This window comes from Theropithecus gelada, chromosome 12 (assembly GCF_003255815.1).
Source record: "Theropithecus gelada isolate Dixy chromosome 12, Tgel_1.0, whole genome shotgun sequence".
NCBI classification, from domain to species: Eukaryota; Metazoa; Chordata; class Mammalia; order Primates; family Cercopithecidae; genus Theropithecus; species Theropithecus gelada.
Window position 1 is genome coordinate 38,610,175 of NC_037680.1, and position 24,614 is coordinate 38,634,788.

General features: G+C 37.8%; 2 protein-coding genes across 2 annotated transcripts in view; one reads left to right on the plus strand and one right to left on the minus strand.

Annotated features, from left to right (window-relative positions):
- The window catches only part of IFIH1 (interferon induced with helicase C domain 1), a 52,059-nt gene extending 32,010 nt beyond the window's left edge, over positions 1–20,049 (minus strand). The window contains exons 1-3 of the mRNA XM_025404673.1: positions 18,963–20,049; positions 11,932–12,100; positions 7,815–7,961 (exon numbers count right to left, since the gene is read on the minus strand). Coding sequence (XP_025260458.1) covers positions 7,815–7,961; positions 11,932–12,100; positions 18,963–19,415 — 769 coding nt within the window. The 5' untranslated portion in view covers positions 19,416–20,049. The remainder of the gene's footprint in view (positions 1–7,814; positions 7,962–11,931; positions 12,101–18,962) is intronic.
- GCA (grancalcin) overlaps positions 19,843–24,614 on the plus strand; it is a 43,489-nt gene continuing 38,717 nt past the window's right edge. The window contains exon 1 of the mRNA XM_025404674.1: positions 19,843–20,335. Within this exon, the coding sequence (XP_025260459.1) occupies positions 20,192–20,335 (144 nt within the window). The 5' untranslated portion in view covers positions 19,843–20,191. The remainder of the gene's footprint in view (positions 20,336–24,614) is intronic.

Here is a 24,614-nt window from a genome sequence, read left to right on the forward strand (position 1 = left end):
CCCACATGGCTATCCATGGAGCTCCTCTGCTCCTGTTTATAGAATTTCTACTGCTGAAATGTTTCTAACAGAATTAAATTTGAATTGTGTGTAATGAGGTTGGCTTAGATTGTATCATCGATGCCCTTTAGCCTTTGCACTTAGGTTCTAATAAAGAAAGGTAGTTATTAAAGCACAGGTTTCAAGGATAACAACCCCCACCAGAATGACCCATTCATTCACTGCCAGTCAGTAATGGAGGCAGAAAGTCCTAGAGTAGAGTCAGTTAAGAGTGAGGAGCCAGATAACCACATGGGAAGTAAATCTTGGCAATAACAAGGTTTGGAGACGGCAAGGTAGAATGTGAATTAGAAACCTCTTTGGCTGGTAAGCACCTTTCAGGAAAGGCTAGAGGAGTTAAGCAAATTTAAGTAGACATGAAAGGATGGAGGGAGATATGATTACATTAAGGGTGCCCAGGTAAATGTTCAACAACTGGCTCTTTGGTGGAAGGAGATATGATTTTTAAAAGGTTTGTCAATTTCCATGGTGTAAATATTCGCACTGTGGCCAGTTTCCAGCATGATATCCTGAGTGGAGCTGGAAAGAGATGTGCATGCTGGGCTCTTACAAGCCAGTAAGATCCAGTTCCAGCATTCTGCTAGATATATTCCTCTACCTAAGGACTTCCCTACAATCATCATCTAAGATGATGCTTGTACACACATACATTGTGCTGGTATTTTATAATTATCCAAATGATTAATGGTATACTTTTAAAAGTGTGTGTGTGAGGAAAAGTATTGTAAAAATTGCTGAGAAATTCACTAACTTCCAGTGATCTTAGAAGTCTTAAATCCTACTGCCCTCTCCACAAATGCTCTCTCTCATCAAACTGTTCCTCTGAACACATTTTGAGCTTTCTTGTGCCTGTGCTTTTGCTCATGATGTTTCTGAAACCTGAAATGTTGCCTGCTGCCTCTGTTTACAAATCCAGCATAGTGCTCTCAAGGCTCAGATGAAATATCTGATATTCCTCATCTGGTAAGCTTTCTCATCAGTCTTCCTTCTTTCACAGATCTTGTCTCTTCATCCTGTAATACAGATCTTGCATCTCTTTTACCATGGCTAGATTACGGTTTCTTTGTGGAGGCATGTCACTTGCTTTCCTGCATTAGAGTATAAACTTTTTGAGCAATTCCTCAGTGCTTGGTTCTCTCAATGAGACTATATTATCTGACCAACTCACCTCCTTCTTCCTATTTCTCTGGCTTCTGACTTAATTCACATCCTAAAATTGTGAAGGGAAGATCTGATAGTCTAAATTAAAATCACTGCTTTTGTTAAAACTCTGCTAAAAAAAAAGCTTTACGTTTGTAGTCATAAATGGATATCATGAAAATAAATCCAACACGTATTAACTGCACACTAGGGAGATTTCTTTCTGTCTTTCTGTCATAATATCTATGTCCCCATTCCTGAGGTATGAATGGTAATCCTCCTAGAACTATTATGCAACTGTAAGCCATATAACTGACCCAGATACCTCATGCTAGGTTGCAAATAAAACAGACACTTACATAATCCTTTAACCAGTACCAATATCAGTATCAGCATCAGCATCCCTCTCTTTCTCTCAGCTCAGATTAATATCTGTCTTTTGGATTGCCTCAGTAGTACTGCTAGTTCTCAATAATCAATGATAACTAAATTTAGAATAATAAAAAAGTAAAGGAGTGTGCTATCTTACTTCAAACCAGTTCTGATATAGCATGAGTGATTCTGAAACAGTCTTATTGTAAACTACTGTATCAATTATTTTTTTCCACTTAGGTTTCAAATGCTATGGTTTTATTTCTAGAGATTCTAAAAATCTCTAGATTTCTAGAGGTTAGTGCTACAGAACATTATTCTGGTCCTCAAGTGCAAGGATAAATTTTGTGGCACTTTTACAGAAATTAGTATAGACCAAATCTAAGATTGGACTTCAGTCTATAAAAAGGCAAAACAAAACAACAACAAAAAAAAGTGCTATAACAGATTGGGCCAGGGAGAAGAAGGCTGTTTTATAAAGGTCAATTTTTAAACCCCTCCTACAGAACATGATCTATGCAAAATATATCCACAATATATTCCAAAGCATAATGTCACCGGATAAACCTAAGGAGTGGAACATATGGGGAAATATGAGAAAGAAGGTATTAAAGTCTGAAAACAAGCAGGTTGGTAAGCTCATTAGCTGGGGTGGAATTTTAAAATCTTCACGTGAACGAATATATAAATCAAAATACACACATGCAATCACAGTCATGCGCACTGTATATTCACACATGGCACACTCTACAGTTACATTATAATCTTTCACGCTGAAACAGTGAAATTCCATTGGCTTTATAAATGTAAAGGCGCCCTCTGCTGACCAATCTGAGGCATTTGCATTTTCTAGTTTTCACAATAGGGCAGCTCTAACACAATGATTAAAGAAGTTTAGGGGGATTTTCTGCTCCACTCTGCATAAAAGTTTATATCAAGTGAAATAAAGTTAATTTAGTTTTAAATGTCACTTAATTTTCTTTGATTTTATTGTAATGCATTAATTCCTAAAATAGTATAATGAAAAAAGGTTAATGTGAAGTAACTACTCACTTGTTTTGACAAAGCAACAGTAGCAGACAATTAAAGACTGATTGCACAACTAATTTTACTGTAAACTTATAGAGGTCAAATAATCCAGTCAATTATTTGCTATAATTAAAATGCTTTTAATAGAAAATGAAAGCAGGCTTTGTGTCCCTCTGATGTTTCCTAGGGAAATCTGGTCTAGAGAAACACCAAAGTTTTGCAGTTATCTTCTTGTTATAATACGACTAGTGACTTCAGAAAGCAGAACTATAGCATCCAGCATTAAATTCCCATTAATAGTCTGAGAACTGTTCAAATGTTGTTTAGAAATTTTGTTAATTTGGAAAAGGGCAAGTAAAAAAATTGATATATCTTAATTACTAACCACTTTTGTAATGAGAAGCAATTGATTGTAAACAGAGGTGGGAGGAGGAAAAAGGACACATATCAACCCCCAAGTTTGGAGATATGACGAAATCACTCTCTAGAACAATCCACTAGAGAACTCTGATATGTCACCTCTAGTGCCAAAGAGATATGTGTTTAAAATTAGTTTCAAGGTGGGCCACTGTTACTGATGGTGGTGTGTCTTATCCATCAGATGTGTTACACACACACACACACACACACACACACACACAAAATCTTTACATTAAAGCTATAAATAATTAACAACATTTGCATAGCACTAAGACTACTATGCACTGAGAAAGTATTTGAGAAACTGGTTCAGAAATAATAATTATAAATATCTTAATTTAAAATTACAAATAATTTAAGTCTTTTTACACATATAAAAAATCATATTTACAGACTGTGTGCAGCTTAAGGGACAAGTTTTTTTCAATGCTATCTTGGAGACTATTTGAAACTTTAACCTAATACAATGGAATTCAAAATAAAGACTAAACATTATCAATATCAAGAAGATACACAAAACAAACCTGCACAAATGCATATTAGAAGCTATGGAGTACCTCCACATTTACCTCGATTGTTACTTCTGTCAGAAAATGCTTATGCAGGCAAAACCCTTCCATAGTAAATTCTGCAAGAAAAACTTCAATCAAAAGCACTCCAATAATTTCTCTGGACTAATGGTACCTTATAAGTTATTAATATCAGTAATTCTTAGTCCTGAAGACAACAAGGAAACAAACAGACACTTGGAATGCCAGCAGCGGTCTCTAAAGCAAAGGTCTGAAGCAAACGTGCTACATTTTCATAAATAAGTGACCCTTTGCTAGTGCTCTGGAAAGGGCCAGAATGGATTAAACTAACCTGCTCTCAAATCCACATGCGAAATCCATATACCATAAGGAATCTAAGGACTAGAAGACCGTTAAGATGTTTGTGAATTGGATGGTTCCTCGGATTACTGTGCGGTTTACTGTATACTCTTACATGCTCTCAGACTATTATATATTTTAATACCCTGTACTATTCTTTCATGGCACATACTGCAAGTGTAGTTATACAGTTACTATTGCTGGGCCAACACCTCCCTCAGTGGAAAGTTCCATGGGGGCTGAAGCCATTTCTTTTTTTTTCTTTTTTTTTTTTTTTTTTTTGAGACAGAGTTTTTTTGCTCTTGTTGCTCAGGCTGGAGTGCAATGACGCAATCTCAGCTCACTGCAACCTCTGCCTCCTGGGTTCAAGCAATTCTCTTGCCTCAACCTCCCGAGTAGCTGGGATTACAGGCACCTGCCATCATGCCCAACTAAGTTTTTGTATTTTTAGTAGAGACAGGGCTTCACCATGTTGGTCAGGCTGGTCTTGAACTCCTGACCTCAGGTGATCCACCCACCCTGTCCTCCCAAAGTGCTGGGGTTACAGGTGTGAGCCACCACGCCTGGCCTGACTCATTTACTCTTAATTATCTCTTACCATCACAATCTCCAGATAAAGTCATATTAGGCTCCGTGGCCATGAAGCCATTTCTACTATGTTCCTGAGTTCACAGTATACAACAAGGTGCCTGGCACATGACAGGAGATTGGAAAATAGTTGCTAAATTAAAGAAGTGAAAGGAAGAGAGGGAAGGAAGTTAGAGTGAAACTTCTAAAATAATAAACTTCCTTCTGAAAGGAAGGAGGGAGATAGAGAGAAAGGAACCCAAGGGGAAAAAATAAAAATAAAAACCTTTTCTGTCATATATATTCTGATATAATGTCTAATATCATTATTAAGATTTTTTTTCACAAGATGCATCTTTAAGTTTTATACTAAGAAGTAAAAATTTAAAAAATTTTAAAACTTTTGCCTTTAATTTTGTTCACTCAAAATTCAGAGTAGATTAACTACAAGCTAATGCAATGCATTAGTCTGGTAATCTTTGATGATAAACCCTCATTTAAGATGCAGCGTCATCTCTCAGCATTAGCTCCATCTTCACTTCTTTCTAGTGTGGATTTACAGAAAGTGACCAGTAACTCATAGAGATGTCGGGTAGCCTGTAAAGGACATTTATTAAAACATGAAAACTCCACACTCAGATAGTGAATTTTGGCATTCCTATAGAATCATGATTTCTAAAGGAAAGTGCAGCTGTTCAAATGAAAAGCAAAACAACAGCAGCAGCAAAAAGAACAACAAGAACAACAACAACAAAACTATCCTGTATAAGCTTTGCTATTAGCAGCAGCAGCATCACCAGAGTTTCTGAGAAAGGTGGAATCTCATTACATTAAAAAACAAACAGCAGCTCAAGTCTATAATCCCAGCACGTTGGGAGGCCAAGGCAGGAGGATTCCTTGAGCCCAGGAGTTTCCAGACAAGCCTGGACAATATAGTGAAACCCCATTCTCCATAAAAAATACAAAAATTAGCTGGGTATGGTGGCACATGCCTGTGATGCCAGCTGCTTGGGAGACTGAGGTGGGAGGATTACTTGAGTCTGGGAGGTCAAGGCTTCAGTGAGCTGTGTTCGTGCCACTGTACTCCAGCCTGGGCGACAGAGAGACAGCAAGACCCTGTCCCTGCCTGCCCCCCTCCCCCGCAAAAAAAAGAAAAAGAGAAAAATCCACAGTCAGGCTAAAAAGCAAGGCAACCGTGAAAACAATTGGTGCTATTTATGACAATGAATTGATATCTTGCATACTTAGGAAGCTCATATAAGCCAACAAAAAGAAGATGAATACTCCAAGAGAAAAATGAATTTTAAAAGTATTGATAATTAACGAAACAAAGAGAATGAAGTTGTGAAATTCTTTTTCAGCAGAAATAAGAAAATGTAAATTCAAATAACAAAATACCATTTTTAATAGCAGCCAAATTGAAAAAGATTGAACATGATAATATTATTCGTTCTCATAGAAGAGAATTCAGGGAAATAAGCACTCGTATCCCATACTGTTGGAGAACATGTAAATTGGTACAAGTTCCTGGAGTGAGATTTGACATGAAGTATCAAATGTGTTAAAATTGTATAAATCATTTGACCCAGAAATTCCAATTATATAATATGTTTTTAAGAAGCAAACTGTGACATAAGTACAAAGAGAGCTATCGAGGCATTATTTAAATGTTCAACAATTGGTCAATTAATTATACTGCATCCAAATGGTGGGACCATTATTTAGTCATTAAAAATCAGGCTGTAGAAGAATATTTAATGAACATAAGAGAAATGACACTATATATACACGTTCAGGTATTTTAAAAGCCCAGAAGCACACATAACCAAATGTTAAGTGTAATATCCATACTCTGGGAATATTGGTGACTTCTTTGTGTGTTTCTGTGTATTACAGATTTCTTGCAATGCATGCATATTACTTACCTAAGTACAAAATAACAAGGCCAGGCGCAGTGGCTCATACCTGTAATCCCAGCACTTTGGGAGGCCAACTGGGCGGATCACCTGAGGTCAGGAGTTTGAGACCATCCTGGCCAGCATGGTGAAACCCTGTCTCTACTAAAAATACAAAAATTAGCCAGGCATGGTGGCAGGTGCCTGTAATCCCAGTTACTTGGGAGGCTGAGGCAGGAGAATTGCTTGAACCCGGGAGGTGGAGGATGCAGTGAGCCAACATCATGCCACTGCACTCTAGCCTGGGTGACAGAGTGAGACTCCAACTCCAAAAACAAAATAAAATATAAAAATAATAAACTTTGCAGTGATGTGCTAGAGTTAGTGTGTACGGGCTCACAGGAGCTAACTGGTAACTTTTCAGGAATTTTCTGAGTTTTTAACCATAGCCATTACAAAAATTAAATTATATTAAATTATATAAACTTATGATTAAAGAAATTATTTCCAAGCAAAGGTAATAAGGTATTTAAAACTCATCACTTAATCATTTAACTGTCATCTTTGATCTGGAGGCTATCTCCGTCTTTTGCATCTGTATGGTGGGAAAGCTGTACAATGCCGTGCCACTGCACAGCTCTTCCCAGCTTTGTGTTCAGTGAGCTTATGTTGGAGGCTTGAAATAAACCTGAACGAGAATATTCAAACCACAGAGACTGGCAAATGCTACAAACTAGGGCTTTTTCTTTTCCCCAGAGAGCTACGTGTTACATTTACTAGCACACCACAGGCTTTAAGCAACTATTTCTTGTGAAAACAGAATAAGGCCTTTTGGCAGTGAAGGGGAGAGGTGGATTATCCTATTAAGAGCAGATTAGAAAGGGAAAAAATAATTAAGTAATTTATTTCTACCAGGGCTGTTTCAGTATCAAAAAGGTGGACATGGTGGTCTTCAGTCCTCACTGATTAGTTAAGGCAATTCAAGCCAAACCCTAGTTCAGCATCTGTTCATCTTCCTTTTTATAGCTTTGATTTTAATTTTTACAACCCAGTTGAATCTCTCTGAGCCATCCCAGTTTAAACCAGAGAAAAAAAGTAATGGCTCTGCTTTATTTTCAGGGTTTTGGGTGAATTAAATTGACTGATCTATTTGAAAGTACTTTGAAACCCATGAAATATAGGGCATTCTTATGATATTTATCTTACAATGACTATGGATTTCTTATAAATTAAAATTAGATGCAGTTGTGTTCATATTTATACCACATTGATATTGGATTAGTTTTAGAAAGCATTTTGGCCAAGAATTATTTTATTTTAATCTCCTCTAAAAATATTATTTTAATATAAAATTTACTAACCTTAGTACCCACATTTTCTCCCTCTGATTAACAGGTTCTGCCCAGTTGGTTTTTCTGGAAGTAGTAATTACTGTATTAAAGTATGTATGTGTTTCAAGTACCTGAAACTACAGAAGAATCTGCAAAAGATGATTCTGATGAGTTATTCTCCATGCCCCAGACCTCCTTCTCCAGATTTGGCTGAACTGTGGGTGAAAGAAGTTGCTCTTCCACTTGAGGACCATCATCTTGTGATAAATTCTCAATCTCTGTGAATAACAGTATTAGAATGCAAATCATAGGGCAACACAAGTTTTTGTAGAGCATACATAACTGTTATTGTTATTTTGAAAACAAACCGGAGGTTCCTAATAGAGGTTGCCTGAATATATTTAAATACTTTGAAGTTCTAAACAGAATGTAAATTGTATTACAATGGAAGATTTTATACAATATAAATAGCTGTTAATTGTTATTTTGAAAACAAAATGGAGAGCCCCCAATAGAGATTTGCTTTAATATATTGTAATATGTTGATATTTCGAAAGGCTTTGAACATGCTTCTGTTATGGTACAGTATTTTTAATTGTAATATGAACACGATGAGTAGTTCTTTGTAATGATTAGACTGTAGCTAAGAAATGCTAATGACAAGAAAAGTGATTTCCTGTCTGACCATCACGTTTAGGAAGTAAGTTACTTATTCAGTGACACAAAGTTACATTTAAGGCTGAATTAATGAAAATGCAAATTTGGTAGTTTTCTTTAGCTTTGCTCTTGCCATTTTGTTTCCTCACTGTGTGTTCTGCACGAGACGTACATCTGCTTTAATGTCAGCCTATATTCATGTATTCTGAATTTCTGGGGATTTTTAAAACTTAATGAAATATTCTGTGTCCTTCCTTTCTTCTTTCCTCCATTCCTCCCTTCCAGCTTTTCCTACTTCAACTGTATGTAATGGGTATTTTATTAAGGGCTTATGTGGGTTAAAAAGAAAATCAAGAGTTTTTGCCTTTATGAAGTTGCAATCTGTCAAAGACTGATGCCATAAGGAAAAATTTCTAACGTATCATTTTTTTATTATCTCATCTTAAAGAGCACAGGGAAAATGTGCCCCACTTTGTATGGAAAATTTCCTAAAGAAAACTGTTGTGACTTTGGACAAGAAGAAAACTTGGCAATGTTTGCAGTTAGATATTAAGTATGTTAGGGACTATTATATTAGTTAATTTATTTTGAACTCACCATATAAATATTTTACATATATTAAGTTATTTAATTCTCAAAATAAACCTACATGGTAAGTAATATTATTGTCTGCATTTTACTGAGGTGATAAGTAATATTATCTCCATTTTATTGAGGAGTAAACTGAGGCACAGAGAAGTCAAGAACCTGGCCAAAGGTCACACATTCAAGGAAGGAGCCAGGATTTGATAAGCATCAGGATCTGGTATGTATCAGGACCCAGAGTCTAAGCTCCTACATTAGTCTGTTTGTGCTGCCATAACAACAGGACCCAGAGTCTGAGCTCCTACATTAGTCTGTTTGTGCTGCCATAACAAAACACCATCAACTGAGTGGCTTAAACAACAGACACTTCTTTTCTCACAGTTCTGGGCACTGGAAGTCCAAGATCAAAGTGACAGCAGGGTCAATGTCTGATGAGGGCTCTCTCCTTGATTTGCAGATGGACATATTCTCCCTGCGTCCTCACATGGTTAAGAGAGAGAGAGAAAGAGACAGATGTTTCTCTTTTTCCCTCTTCTTAAAAGGCCACAATTCTATCAGATTAAGGTCCCGTTCTTATATTCTTATGACTCATTTAATTTTTATTTTATTTTTTTTTTGAGACAGAGTCTTGCTCTGACACCCAGGCCAGAGTGCAGTGGCACAATCTTGGCTCACTGCAACCTCCCCATCCTGGGTTGAAGCGATTCTTCTGCCTCAGCCTCCCGAGCAGCTGGGATTACAGCTGCATGCCACCACGCCTGGCTAATTTTTGTATTTTTAGTAGAGATGCGGTTTCGCCAGGTTGGCCAGGCTGGTCTCAAACTCCTGACCTCAGGTGATCCGCCCACTTGGCCTCCCAAAGTGTTGGGATTACAGGTGTGAGCCACCATGCCTGGTCTGGCTCATTTAATCTTAATTATCTCCTACTATCACTATCTCCAGATAGAGTCATATTAGGCTCCAACATATGAATGACGGGAGGACAAAATTCCATCCATAGCATTTTACCATTGGCTTCCCAAAATTCATATCTTTACTACATGCAAAATACATTCATCTCTTCTCATCAGCCCAAGTGCCTTAACTCACTGCAGCATGAACTCTAAGTTTAAAGCCAAAGTCTCACCTAAACATTGTCTAAATCAGACATGGATGAGGCTGGAGATGTGATTCATGATGAGGCAAATTCATCACCAGCTGTGAACCCGTGAAACCAGAGGAGCTACATGTTTCTTTTCCATAATACAACGGTGGGACAGGCATAGGATGGACATCCTATTCCAAAAAGGAGATATAGGAAAGAAAGAAAGGGTGATGGGTCCCAAGCAAATCCAAAACTTACTAAGGTAAATTCCATCGTATCTTAACACTTATAAGGCTTGAGAAAAGCTCTGTTTGGTTTGATGCACTGCCTTCCAGGTCCATGGAAATGGTAGGTTCACTTCTAGGGCTCTGCAAGACAGCCTGCTCTCTCTAAGGGCTCCATCCATACAGCTTTCCGTGAGGATAGCTCTGCTTCTAAGACACTGGGCAGGGCTCACTAAAACCTGAGAGACAGGCTTGCCCTTTGAAACCAAAAAGGAAACTGCCTTGGCCCCTGGGCCTGTGGTGGAAGTAGCAACCCTGATGACTTCTGAATCACTTTTGGGGGCATTCTTTCCGTTCCTTGAAGAACAGTACACATTCACAGCCAAATAGCTCTACGGTCTGGTTCTGTAGAATCCAGAAAGTCCAGTATCCTTTTCTCATTCTTCCCTGCCTTCTCTGTCTCCTTCAGTTCAAACTGGAAGTGTATTTGCTGGTATAATGTATCTCTATTCCTACCTTCTGCTGAAATGACTGATTAAGTCCATGAGTGGCACCCATGATCTTGTTATCAATTGGTTGTTCAGCCATACCCTTGGTGTTCTCTTTATAACACAGTTTCTCATTTTTTGCAATATGAATAGGCTGAGGATTTTCCAGATATTTAAATTTTGGTTCCTTTTTGCGTAACAACTCCTTCAAATAACTTCTCTTCTTTTGCATTTTACTATAAGCAGTCAGGAGAAACCAAGATGCTCCTTAAACATTTTACTAAGAAATTTTCTCAGCCAAATATCCAAACCCATCACTTGTGAGATCAAGTTTTATGCCATTTTATAAAAGGATCACCTTTCTTCCAGTTTCCAATGACATTTTTCTCATTTCTTTCTGTGACCTCACCAGAATCACCCTTAACATCCATATTTCTACCATTTACCAAAAACTCTTAAAGTCTCTATCAATTACCCAGTTCCAAAGCCACTTCTACATGTTTAGGTATTTGTTACAGCAGCACCCCACTTTTTATACCAAAGTTTTCATTAGTTTGGGTCACCAGAACAAAACTGCAATGATTATAATTAATTAATAGTTAACTTTCAATTTGTCTTTCATATGATATTTTTGGAAACATAGGATGCGTACTACGAAAAGAAAAATAAGATAGCAGTTTAAGTGAGGTTTACAAATAATGTATGAGAAGGAGCTATAAAATGTTATGTTATTACTGTCGTCGAATGCTTTTTAAAATCTCACATTAGGTAATGTTGAGATATATTGACAAAACAATCCTTTTATCAAATGCTTAATACATTGCTTAAAAATGTATAAAATGTTCAGAATAATATGCAGCAGATTTTTTATAACCACTAAAATACTTTCCTCCAAGGTATTTGTGTATATTCAATGTTAAATAATCTTGATAAAAATTTCTGGTAGTCATATCATTTCTAAAATAAGGTAGTAGAAAGAGTGTTGGTTGAACTAAAAATGGTCTTTGATCAGTTGATTTTTTCCCAGGCATCAATTTCCTCATTTGTAAAGGTGATAAAATAGATCACCTTTACAATGATGATATATCACATATGTTCCACTCTTAAAATTTTGATTCTAAAAATCTTGGTGTTTAGCATTGTGTCTGTCTGCTTTATTGAACTCTCAATCACTACGTGGAATTGGAAAAATCTTCCTAGGTAAAATTACCTGCATTGCTTTCTGAGCAATCAGTGCCTGTTAACTCTTGGACAAGGTCATCGTTTCCTGTTTGACGAAGAACATCCAGAAATGCAGAGAACCAGTTTTCTTTCTGCACAATCCTTTTTAGTAGTTCTCTTACACCTGATTCATTTCCGTTGTTTTCTGCAGCAGCAATCTGTTGTAAGAGAAAATTAGAATTAAGTAAGATCAAACATCTTCTGTTAAATAGGAAATACCATTTAGAAAAACTGAGCAATTAAGCATAAGTATAAATAAAGGCTTACATTGAAACATTGAAGAAAATAGCTATGTTACCTGTAGCAATTCTGAAGTTGGCAGGGAAAAAAAAAGTCTCTGGACAAAAAAAAAAAAAAAAAAAAAAAAAATTTTCTGGACCAAGTATGCTTTTAAATAGAAGGAAAAAAAAAAAAACCTATGAAAAAAAAAAAAAAAAAAAAAAAAAAAAAAATTCTCTGGACCAAGTGTCCTTTTAAATATGAACCATTTTTGTAACGCTATTGAATTATTCAAACCTGACACCTAGAAAATAAATTTTACCTCAGCCATTCCCGAATAAAGGGTAGAAGAGAAAGTATCTTTAGTTTGTAGCCATGTTATATCTGTTTTCACCAATTTCTTTCTGTATATCTAGGACTGGCTATATTTTTTCAATCTATGGAGTCTGTAAATAGGAAATCAAACATTTCTTATCTAATTCTTCTTTCTTCATGATTATCATTATGAAATAAGTAATTGCTACTGCAGATTTATGTTCTTTCCTATTCAATATTTGCACAGTTGATTATTACTATAATCAATTTTTCTCAAATTTGTGTTTATTTAATGTTATGGGAAATTTGTTTTTATATCTTTTTTTGGAAATATGGGGCAGAATTATTTTTATATCCATTCATTAGAGTCTTTAGACTTCATTTATTTTCTCTTTTAGGTTAATCTAGTAAATACTTTTTAAATGTGGATCATTTGTGTAATCATTGTTACAGCGCATCTCCTTAGGTCATAATACAGAAATAAGGATTTGGAGGAAAGATGAACTCAAGCCATGTTTAGACATGAAAGAAGTTAGGCAGGACATCGTTAGCTTTCTGTGGCATTTAGCAACTTACTTCATCTTCCTAGACTTCGATTACAATATGTGGAAAACAAGGCAGCTGAAAAGAAATTTCGGAGTTTCTATATCTTAGCTGCACATTAGAAACAATCGTAGAGCTTTAAAAAATACTGATGCCTAGGAAACACCCCTAAAAGATACTGATTTATTTTATCTATGTTAGGAACTCAGATATTAAAGAAAAATTAAAGCATCTTATGTGATTCTATCAACCTCCCAGATAAGAAATATTGCCTTTGATATTATCAAAGGTCCTTCTCAACATTTGCCAATCTTCCACATGTAAAATTTGGATTGTTTAGTTATTTCCTACAAATTTATGTATTTTCTAGTCCTATAAATATATTCCATAACCTTTTATGTCAGCAATTTGTTAATGTTTTTGGAACAATGTCTGGCACTAATTCAGTGTTAGAATTATTATGGATGACTTGGAAGAGTCATTGTTACAAACACCTCACCTGCACAAGCACATGCTGCATGGTCTCTACCCAAGGGATATTTCCGTCTTAACATCTAGTAGTTAAGAATGCTGTTCTAGGGGACTTGTATTAATCCAGCAGCCCAGAAGTAGGTACCAATATTAACTCATTTACAGATCAGAAATCCAAGGCACAGAGATGTTTAGTTATCTCTCTGAGGTCACAAAGCCAGTAAGTGGCAGAATTAGAATTCGATCCCAGGCAATTGAATTTAGAGGTTGAATCCTGCCTTCTTGAACTATAATTATAGCTTATAATTTTCTCCAATTTTAGTTCATTTTCTGGCAAGAAGTGGTTAAAAATAACTATTTGAACTCAGTAAATTTCAACTGAATTCAGTCCATGTCATCCACAACATTTTCTAAGCAGATTTTTGCTCATTTTTTTACCATTTTTTTTCTAACTCTCTTAGTCTCCTAGCGGAAATTCTTTGGCTTCCCTGGTGTTGTAACATCTTTATTATCATCTGCTAATTTAACAAGTAATTGCTATAGATGTAAATAAGACCAGTTTCAGTGCCTTCTTTTAACTCAGCCATTCTCATATTTTATTACCCCATCCTTTAATCAGCTTTAAATATATTTGAAAGAAGCAATCAGGAAGGATTTTCTTAAAAAGAACCAGTGAGGCACTGTAACAAATACTGTTATTAAAAAATTCCTAAGCATATTCTATCCACAAAAGTTTCTTCAACTACTAATCTATTAAGTCAATTTTTACTGTGGAATCATATTTGTCAAGCTTTCTTTGCCTTTATTGAGTCCAAGCATGTAAGGATCATGATGTCATTATTTCCTAAACATATTCTTACAATTTGAATGTGGAACTACATATATCTGTGCAATTTTAGCAGCCTCATCAAGATGCTGAATTTTTAAGAAATCTTCTCAGTTTTGGTGCTGGAAAGTACATCAACTCCCTTTGACGCAATTATGTAATTTTAAAAATTTAATCTGTTCTCCTAAAACATTGTAAAGATATTAGATCCCAATATGTAAACACAATTACAGAAATTCGTGGAAGGCAAATATTTAGATTTGAGACTGCAACAAGTCATAAAACGATTGTCACCCATGCCCCTACTCCACTCGAAGCTTTCTCTATGAAGTTAAAAATGGATGGATGTTTTCATGACTATGTAGTCTATTAACACATTGTTAACTAAATTATGAAATATAAAACAAAATTAATTTGGGGATAATACAATTCAATGCTTTCATATTCTAAATTATTTGATATGTTTTTTCTTTCCAGCAGAAATCAGTGAAGAAACCAATGACATTTCCATAAAGCACTGGCTTGCCAACACAATTGTACAGTTTAATGCAAATGTTTTCTTCCCTTTATAATAATCTTAGATAGCTATTTAAATATGATGGTGATTTTTTCAACCCAGCAGAGTTCAACTCTCAGATAAAAGTAAATCAAGAAGCAAAACCTGTATGTTAAAAATAAAGAATTTTAAAGAACCAGTTTCCCACAAAAAGTTAATATCTTAACCCAATGAATATTTATTGTCACATTGACGTAGCTAATTTCTTAGTCATACTTTTTTTTTTTCAAATGAAATTCTTATCCTTCCTAATTTGCCAGACAATACAATATTCTTGGAGAGATTGACTTGGGTACTCAACTTGATGTTGGGAGAACTGGACTGTTTTTAGCTGGACTAGTCATGGCATCTCTGGTTCTCCTGTGTAAAAGAAAGGGGTGTGGAGTCTCCAGGACTACAGATGCTTTGTGTTCTGAACTGGCCAGGGATGAAACATGCACCTCTCTTTAACTGTTCAGCTTGATTATTAAGACACTATGGAAATGTTTATATGATCACTTCAGTTCCCAGAGTTCATGACTGCCTAAGTTGATGGGTGTGCCAAGTTGTAACAATGCCAAGTTGTAACTTAGCATCCTAAAAGAGGAGCAAGGCAGTACAAGGATCGCTTTATTACAATGATTGATAAAATGGCATATATATTACTGCTGAATCTCTAGTATTTAGAATAGTCCCTTGTATACAGTAGACATTCTTCTTTACCTCCCTCCCTCCCTCCCTGCCTCCCTTCCTTCCTTCCTTCCTTCCTTCCTTCCTTCCTTTCATTCTTTCTTTCCTTCTTTCCTTCTTTCTTTCTTTCTGACAGAGTCTTGCTCTGTCGCCCAGGCTGGAGTGGAGTGGTGCGATCTTGGCTCACTGCAAGCTCTGCCTCCCGGGTTCACACCATTCTCCTGCCTCAGCCTCCCGAGTAGCTGGGACTACAGGCTCCCACCACCAAGCCTGGCTAATTTTTTTGTATTTTTAGTAGAGACTGAGTTTTACTGTGTTAGCCCGGATGGTCTGGATCTCCTGACCTCGTGGTCCGCCCTCCTCGGCCTCCCAAGGTGCTGGGATTACAGGTGTGAGCCACCATGCCCGGCCTACAGTAGACATTCTTTCATCAACACTGATGAACACTATAACACAACTTCAAGAAAGGACAAAACAGTCTCTGTGTTTTTCTCCTGTCTTTTCACCACTAGCATGGCATCTGGCACAAAGATGCCACTCAATAAATTCAAACTGAATGAATGAATGAATGAATGAATAAGTTTTTGGGTACTTGCTGGACACAAACCTATGTCTAAAGTCATTTTCAGAAGGCCTGCTGGAATCAGGGGCAGGGGCTAGGAAATGGGGTGGGAATCCTAAATTGAAATAATAGATCAAGTAGAAAATGTCTATGGTAAAACAGAAAAAGAACAAAAATACCAGACCATTTTATGGAAGTCTTGATTACTTATTTTAAACCATCAAAAAAGCAAATTTGGAAATCTTATTTTCATCATTCATCCATTCTCTAATGCCTAGCAACACAATTCAATACATCATGTGTTTTCAACACTTATTCCAGACACTTTCAGAAATAAATTCAATCAGTCTATCAATCAAGTAATCAATGCTTATTAAACACCAACCCTATACCTAATCCTGGTTAGGTTCTGGGATGAAAGAGGTAATTTCTTTTTCAAATCAGTATAATCTAGGGACTTTAAGAAGTATATCTCAATTGCAACATGGGGAATTTACCTAAATCTCTCAAACTTAAATTTACAAGGAAATGTAATCAGATGAATAGTAATAAAAGTCAACACCATTATCATATCAAATAGCTCTGATTTATAAGCTTTTTCATAAACACTATTTCTGATTTGATGTTGAATAAAATACTGTGAGAAATTTTATGATGTCCATTTTCACGGGTAAATGTAGCATCAGGGAACTTAAATAATTTGGCCCGAAGTAACACATACAGTAAGAAGCCAAGATAGACCTCAGATCCATGTGTTCCCCTTCTACAGTCTTATCACACTTTGCTGCTGTAAGATAAACCTTCATCAATGACCACCACCTCAATATAGATTATTCTTCCAAACATAATGCTTGCTTCTCATTGTCCACCATAGCTTATTTTTGGAACTGATAATACATGTAAAATGATGCACACAACAATTATTCCAGACTCTCACAGAGATACTATTGCTTCCTAGAGAGCCTCAAATGTATAGCTGCTTAGTCTTTCGGGGCCTCCTTTGAAATGTGAATCAGAGGGAGAATTTGGGTTGCTTTGGCCTTAACTGCTACTAGTACAAGAAAGTCCCTTTACTCTATATCTTCTTTGTGTCAAATCCCTTGCATTACTGCTAGCTGCCTCCAAGCTTGCCAGAATCAAGAACTTGGATAAAATCTAGCTGGCGGAAATTCAATCCAGGCAAGACAAAAGTGATGCTGATAGGCAGAAGTATTTAGAGTAAATAGGGAGAAGTGCTGTTTCGCTGGCAATCGGGACATCATACCCACCAAACATAAACAGCTTTGTGGTGTTACTGGACTCTGTTGCTTCTGGACTTCTAACAGCTACTGTGGCTGGAAATGCCATCTTCCATCTCCAGCTGGCTTGAAGGCTGCATACTTTCTTCCAAATTAAGATTCTGCCACAGTGATGTACACATTTGTCATATCCAGCTGGACTACTATAATGCGTTCTAGCTTGTTCTCAATACACAAAACGACATAAACATTACAGACAACAGTGCAAAGTAATTTACTTGTTGGGAAAACTGGCCATCAAAATTAGATGCATGTTTGGGTCTTTGGACAGGCCCTGTGTCTGTCAAGTCTACAAAAGATCACTAACTTTATTCACTAAAGACTAAATTACATCATAGGCTATAGCCAATCAATCAAATGCCCAGAAGTTAGTAATGAATATACAAACAATGGATGAACCAAAAAGAGAGGAAAAAAATGTGAAAATCATACAGTGGTGTAGACAAAGCCTTTGACTTTTAGTCATTCATGGCTTTATTCGTCTACATGTCTTCCAAAACAAGACTTTTGACTTACGAGCCTGGGTAAGTCAGATGCAAACAGGTCAGCATTTATACACACCACAGTACATCTTCACTTATCAAAAAACAATTCATATCACATTTAATGTAAAGTCATCAGTAAAATTCGCCCTGTCAAAATGCCACCTTAAGAAAAATCCAGTTTCTTCACTAATATGAAAAACTGAAATTAGCAACACATTCTTTCAATGAATTGTTTTTAAATTTTGATTCTCAGAAAATGTAGACACTTTGATTAAAGAAAGAGAAAAGGGTTTGTGTGTGTCTGTGTGTGTGTGTGTGTGATTGCAATTTACCCATTTGGGCTAAGAATAAATGGCACAATATGTAATGTGGGGCAAAGATTGGAAAACTTTTTCTCTAAAATGCCAGATAATACATATTTTCGGCTTTAAGGGCACATAGTCTCCATCCAATTGCTTTTGGAGTAGAAAGGCAGCCACAAACAATATGTAAACAAACGAGCATGACGGTGTTCCAATAAAACTTTATGAACACTGAAAATTAAAAATTGAAAAATCTAGAGACCGTCCTTAGCCTGTGGGCCTGAAAAAAACAGTGGCAGGCTGGATTTAGCCCGTGGGCCGTAGTTTGCTGACCCCTGCTCCGTGCAACTACATTAAATAAGAAAAACATTCAACACTTTGGGCAAATTATTTAATCTGCCTCAGGTTTCTCATCTGCAAAATGGAGTTAATAACATTAGGAGCCTCAGTGGGTTACTCTGAACATGAACTGTAGTAATACATTTTGAAAATGATACCAAGTGCACATAGTAAGTGTTCAATACATGTTACCTGTTAATATACATTACAATTCTAAAGTTAACTCCTTTTCAGTTCAGTGAAAAGATTAGAAAAGTAGTTCTTTTGTGTTTAAATTTTCAACATTGTCTTAAAGTGCCTAGATGTTGTCTTCTCAAAGGAAGAAACTAGATGTGCCCAAAGATGTCATGCACATTTGGAAAGGGGCAAACGCACAAGGAAACCTGCTTTGCAAAATCTGCCTAAAAGGCTAGCTCCGTCTGAACAGACACCTACCCGGTTTCTGTCTTCAATTGTCAACAGTTCCTTCTCCGTGCACTTATCCAAGACGTCTCTAACTAGAAGCTTGTCCACCAGAGTGGGCTGAAGGAGGTTCAGCAGTTGGAGACATTCATCATGAGCGTTCTCAAACGATGGAGAGGGCAAGTCAGTGAGCTCAGGGTTCATGTAGCGGGCGGCCAGAGGGCTGCCCGCTCTTCGGAGGGCCTCCACGAATTCCCGAGTCCAACCAAGGTGCCAGACTCCCTTCTCCAAGGTGCTCAGGAGCAGTTCAACTGCCTGCATGTTCCCGGAGGTGGCGACCGTCCTCTGAATCTGCTCCTTCACCTCTCCAGGCAGAAAGGTCAGGTAGTCCAGCACAGGCTCCACCTGGATGTACATTTTCACCCTGGCCCTGAAGCACGAGATGAGATAGCGGAAATTCTCGTCTGTGGAATACCCATTCGACATCTTTCTTTCTCAGAGAAGGGAGAGGGTTCTCCCAAGCAGATGGTGCTGTTCTTTGCGGGACAGGTGAGATGTGCGTGCCTCTGTCCGCTGCCCACTTGGAGGAGAAGGGTCTACCTCTCTGTGCCTGACAACGACCAGGTTGCCCGCAGAGCCCTCCGGCCGGCGCGCGGGGCTGCGGTCGCACCTGGGCAGGTGGGCAGGTGGGCAGCGGGGAGGCGCGCGGGGCCGCGGGCGCGGCACTTTGGACTCTGCGGTGTGGACCCCGGGTCCCGGACCGGGGCGATCCGGCTGCACAGACGGGTAGGAGCTTCGAGTCTAGCTTTCTGTCAGGCAGTTTTTAAAGAGTTTCCCAGACTTTGGTTTCTGTTTCGATTCTCTTTTCAGGACTTTGCAAACGTAATCGGCCTAGAGGGGAGGGAGTTTCCTCAGGGAGGCGCCACCTTTTGGTCGGGGCGGGTGAAGACGGGAGGCCTTTGGTCAAGGACACCGCGGGAAACAGAAAAGGAAAGCGAATTCTCTCTGGCACCAAGACCAACACTCTAGCAAAGCTCCTCCTGCGGGTATTTTGTTTTCCCAGCGGGGTTCTGCCTTAACAATCAGGTCCTTTGTAGGTCAAAATGTGCAGTGCATAAAAGCCTGTGATTTGGGACTTTCCAACGGGGAAGTGAACAGAAACTGCCACAGACCCGGCCGTGAACAGGGAGTTACCCTCGGCTGGTGAATGCAGCAAGGCAGGCCTGGCTGAGGTTGGTGAGACTGCGAGGGACAGGTGAGAGATGAAGCTCAGAAGACATCTTTGCACAGATGTGGAGAAGCCAGGAGGAAGTCATCTCTGTGCCCTCCCTAAAATAAACCTGACCTCCCGTGGGTTCCCAAACACTAACTTGTTTCCCTGGGAATTTGCAGGTGGGTACGAAAAAGTGAGTAACAATAAACAGTTAACTTTACTGCCTCATATTTAGATTGCTGGTATTTATGCAGCTTTGACCAGAACCTGGTAACAGATGTGGATGGCCTTGAACCACCAACTCAGCTTATACAGAAGTCAAGACTGAAGGCTTCCTAGATTCCAGCTTGTAAGTTCCCTATATTCTTTAATATACAACTTTCCTTTAATAAAACAAAACAAAAAAATCCCCCAACAACTTATTTTTGATATAGCTGCCATTCTTTTCTTGGATTCAATACAGCAAGTTTTGGCTGGAGCAGCTAGGAACTTAATTAGCAACTAATGTACCAACTTGTAGTAAACATCAACATTTGTCTATGTCATGAGAGAAAAAAAACATATTCACACTGAAAAATGGCAGCTTCATTTTGGTACAGAAGCCACATGAATGTGAGTCCTTAAGGTTACTACTCATTTAGGAGGCATTCTGTAGTCACGTGTGACTGTTAGTGGTAGGCACATACACACCATAACTAGAACCTCATGGTCCAGAATTATATAAAGGATGGAGAGATCATTTAGGTTATCAAAGAGACATATTTAGGAAAAATAATCTGTTAGCACAGTACATTCAATAAAGTCTGTGTAGACCAGGAAAACCTGATAGTGCTTTGAACTGGATAATGGAAGTACAGAATCTTGGTGAGTGTTTACTAAGGGCATACAAAATATCCAAATGAGCACTTTATGGCAAGGTGTCCTATTTTATTCTCTAATTATCTTATGTAGCAAGACTTTTTCTACCCTTGAAGGATTGTAAGCTGCTTCAAGAAGGGATATATTTACACAGTAACTAGTACACTACTCACAGGTAGTGGGACCTTGATGATATCTCTCCTGGGAGTTGTATTTGAGTTGACCCCAGTGGCTGGCATAATGTCAAATACACTGAAAGTTGAAGTAAATGAAACCTTGGACTTGCAGGTAGGCCTGATTTATACTGTTCTTTTCTGTTTCTTCACAGAACCCTACTCCTTTTTCACTTAATTTTGGGAGCTGACCTTGTGCCCAGATAGAGGATAATCCAATTAGATATTTCTACAAAAGTACTCAAATTATTAATTTTAAGTATTGGGTCTATGAAAATATCTTTTAGGGCTATTGCAAAAACATACTCCTATCCTCCAGCTGCCAGTGGGTTTTATTCAACATGTTAAAGCACAAACTAACCAACCAAAAAACATCCTTTTTCCTGGCACTTATCCTTCCGTTTCTTGGTTTCAAACATGGAGGAATGAGAAGGGGTTGCTGACTGAATACGGGGAACCAGTTAATGTTATTTTCTTCATACCACTTAATTGTTGCTCTGGAAGAGAAAGGATCAAATGTTTGGTATTTGACCTTTTCACAAACACCAAACATTTAAACCAAAGATATTTAAGTATTTGGCATTCAAATTATATCATTCATTATCTCATCCAGTCATTTAAAATATGTTTAAGTATCTATTACATGACCAGCACTGATCTAGGTGCAGTTAATAAAATTAACAAAGTTCCTACTTTTATGGAGTTCACATTCTAATGGGAGTGGGAAGATAGATGATTAGTAATGGCTAAAAAATACACAATGTGCTATGTGAGGATAAATGCCATGAAGACCATAGTAAATCTAGATAATAATGTATATTACAATTTCACTGGTTGATTTCCCTAATAGTCATCCTCATCTAACCCTATGAGCATCACATAGTACCCAACAATAGCAATTCATATTTTCTCACAAGTAGGAGTCACTCTGCTGGATGAGGTCTGAGTGATGAGGATTAGGCGTGGGTGGGAGGGACTTCTTTTTTAGGAATCTCCCATGGTCTTGATAGGACCCTTTTTCGAGAAAGGAGGTTAAGGAAACAAAAGCCAAGACACAGTCTCTCACAATGTATCCTTTTTTCATCTATATTTTTTGCATCATGATTTAGTTTATTTTCTGTTTTTCACTTGAGTAATTAATTGTTTTCCTCTGTCAAGTTTCTTCTAAGAGGTTTCAGTTTAATCCTCTTCACCAGTTTCCAAATGTAAGTTTCTTTTTCCTTTCTCTTTTGAGGTAGGAGATCCTGCTGAACTATGTATTTTCCCATTGTTATGCAACTTTTCATTTGAGTTTTTAAAAAGTAGTAACAATAATAGCTGCCACTACAATTTAGTGACCATGCATAGCAGTAATGTCTTTTTCAAAGAAAATGACAATAATTTAAGTTTAGTGAGAAACCCTGGAATTGTTGTTCTGTTCCTTTACTTGTTTGCTCATTTGTATCAATAATGAGCCTGCTTTGTGTAATTTGAAGTGTTAGATTCTCTTAACCTGGCATTGTGGGGTATGGTTAAGCACAGAGACTCTGAGTTCAGGCTGTCTGGGTTCACATCTCAATACTATTTCTTAATTGCTGTGCTTCGAAAAATCACCTCAAATACATCAGTTGTAAAATGGAAAGATTCCAGTACCATGTCATAACAATTGGTGCTAGTGTGTTACAGTAGCACCAGTCTGGCATGTTTATGTGCCCAATATGTGACTCCAACACACTATGCTTATATAAAAAACAAAGAAGAGATGGTGCGGTGCTAGTCTTCAAAGCATGCACAATATATAAAGGAAAGAATTTAGTTACATATATAATATATATACATGTACATATTAACACTATATAATAGCTAGTTATTTAACTGAGACTTTAAGCAAGACTTTCAGCCATTTAACTGAAACTGATAGGCTGATTTAGCAGGAAAGTTTATGAAAAGGATACTGCCATAGCTTTTTATTTCAAAAATAGTAGTAATCCTAAAATAGAAAAAATTTCTGGCTAAGTTCACTTAATCTTGATAATAATTTCCTAATCACTTTCCCTAATTCAATTAAAATTCTGGTTTTAAGTTTTTACATATAAAAAGTTTTCTACATAGTAGTTTTGGCAAAAAATGGAAGTCACATATCAACAGATAAGTTTTGGAACATTCATTTTTCAAGTACTCCTTCCATAGCTTAAAGTCTTTTCAAAAACAGTTAACTGCAAATGTTTTCGTTAAAACAGTACTTTTACCTCAAAGGCTAGATTGTAATTGTTTTATTTTAAAATAAATGCTTAAGAGCAAACTACAGTCAAATGTAACTAGACTACCATTGTCTTTATCTTGCAATTATGATTGACATTTAGCTAGTAGTGAGGTTTGGGTTAGATGTCCCAGTCTGTGTCCATTTTGAGTTGGGAGCGGCTATTCTAATTGCTTAATATCCATCCCATAGAAATTGTTAAATATTTTTATATCACCTCTGCTCATATTGAAATGAGTAAAGTTCCCTTGTCTCCCTGTCAGGTTGTGTGATGGGGGAGTGGCTCACTTCTTCAGTGCTGCACTGCTCAAACCTCTAGGGGAGCATGCAGATGGGCAGGCTGTGGGGCTCCGACCCATGGCAGTGTCTAGGGGTGGATGTCTATAGCTTCTGAAGCCTCAGTGGGCATGTGTTACAGGGAGATCTTTTAGTTTTGCCGTCTATAAGTGGCTTGTCTTAACAAGCTCAATTAGACCTTCTACATTGTCACAAGGACAGAGGGTTTTCTGTATCCCAGGTTCTTGCCTTGGTGTACTGGAAGAATCGGATCACACCTGGGCTTGGAGAATGAGTGAATGCTTTTACTGAGTGGAGGTAGCTCAGGGGAAGTCAGAAGGGGATGAGTGGGAAGGTTTTCCCCTGGAGTCAGACCACTCAGTGGCCTGGGCTCCCCTCAACTGCCCCAGCCAAACGCTGCGACGTTCTACTTCTGCCAGATAGTGGCCTGCCAGCGTGCTGGTGCCTTTTGGTGTGTTCCTCTCGATGTCCAGCCGCCTATGTGTTCTACTGATGTGCTCCTCTTTAGTCCAACTGCCTCTGTATCTGTCTGCTGGGGTCTTGGAGGTTTTTATAGGCACAGGTTTGGGGCATGACAGGCTATGGTGGTCTTGGGAAATGCAACACTTGGCAGGCAATGCTTGTCCTCACCTAGCTCCATGAGGGTAAAACCCTAGCTCTCGATCACACCCTCCTTTACCCAGCACTTCCGTTTCCCCTTTCTGTATCATTTAAAGGGACCATGCTCTTCCCTTTCCAGCACTTCCGTATCATTTATCCCCTCTGAAGAGGTACAACTAACTGCCTTTAGAATATGGACAATGACCAGTTTTAGCTGCTTCCTACTGACAGGGGGCATTGTTTTGGTTAAAATGGCAGTCAGACTCCTCCCAGAGGTCTATCTAAGGGTTCCTAGCAAAGGAGAG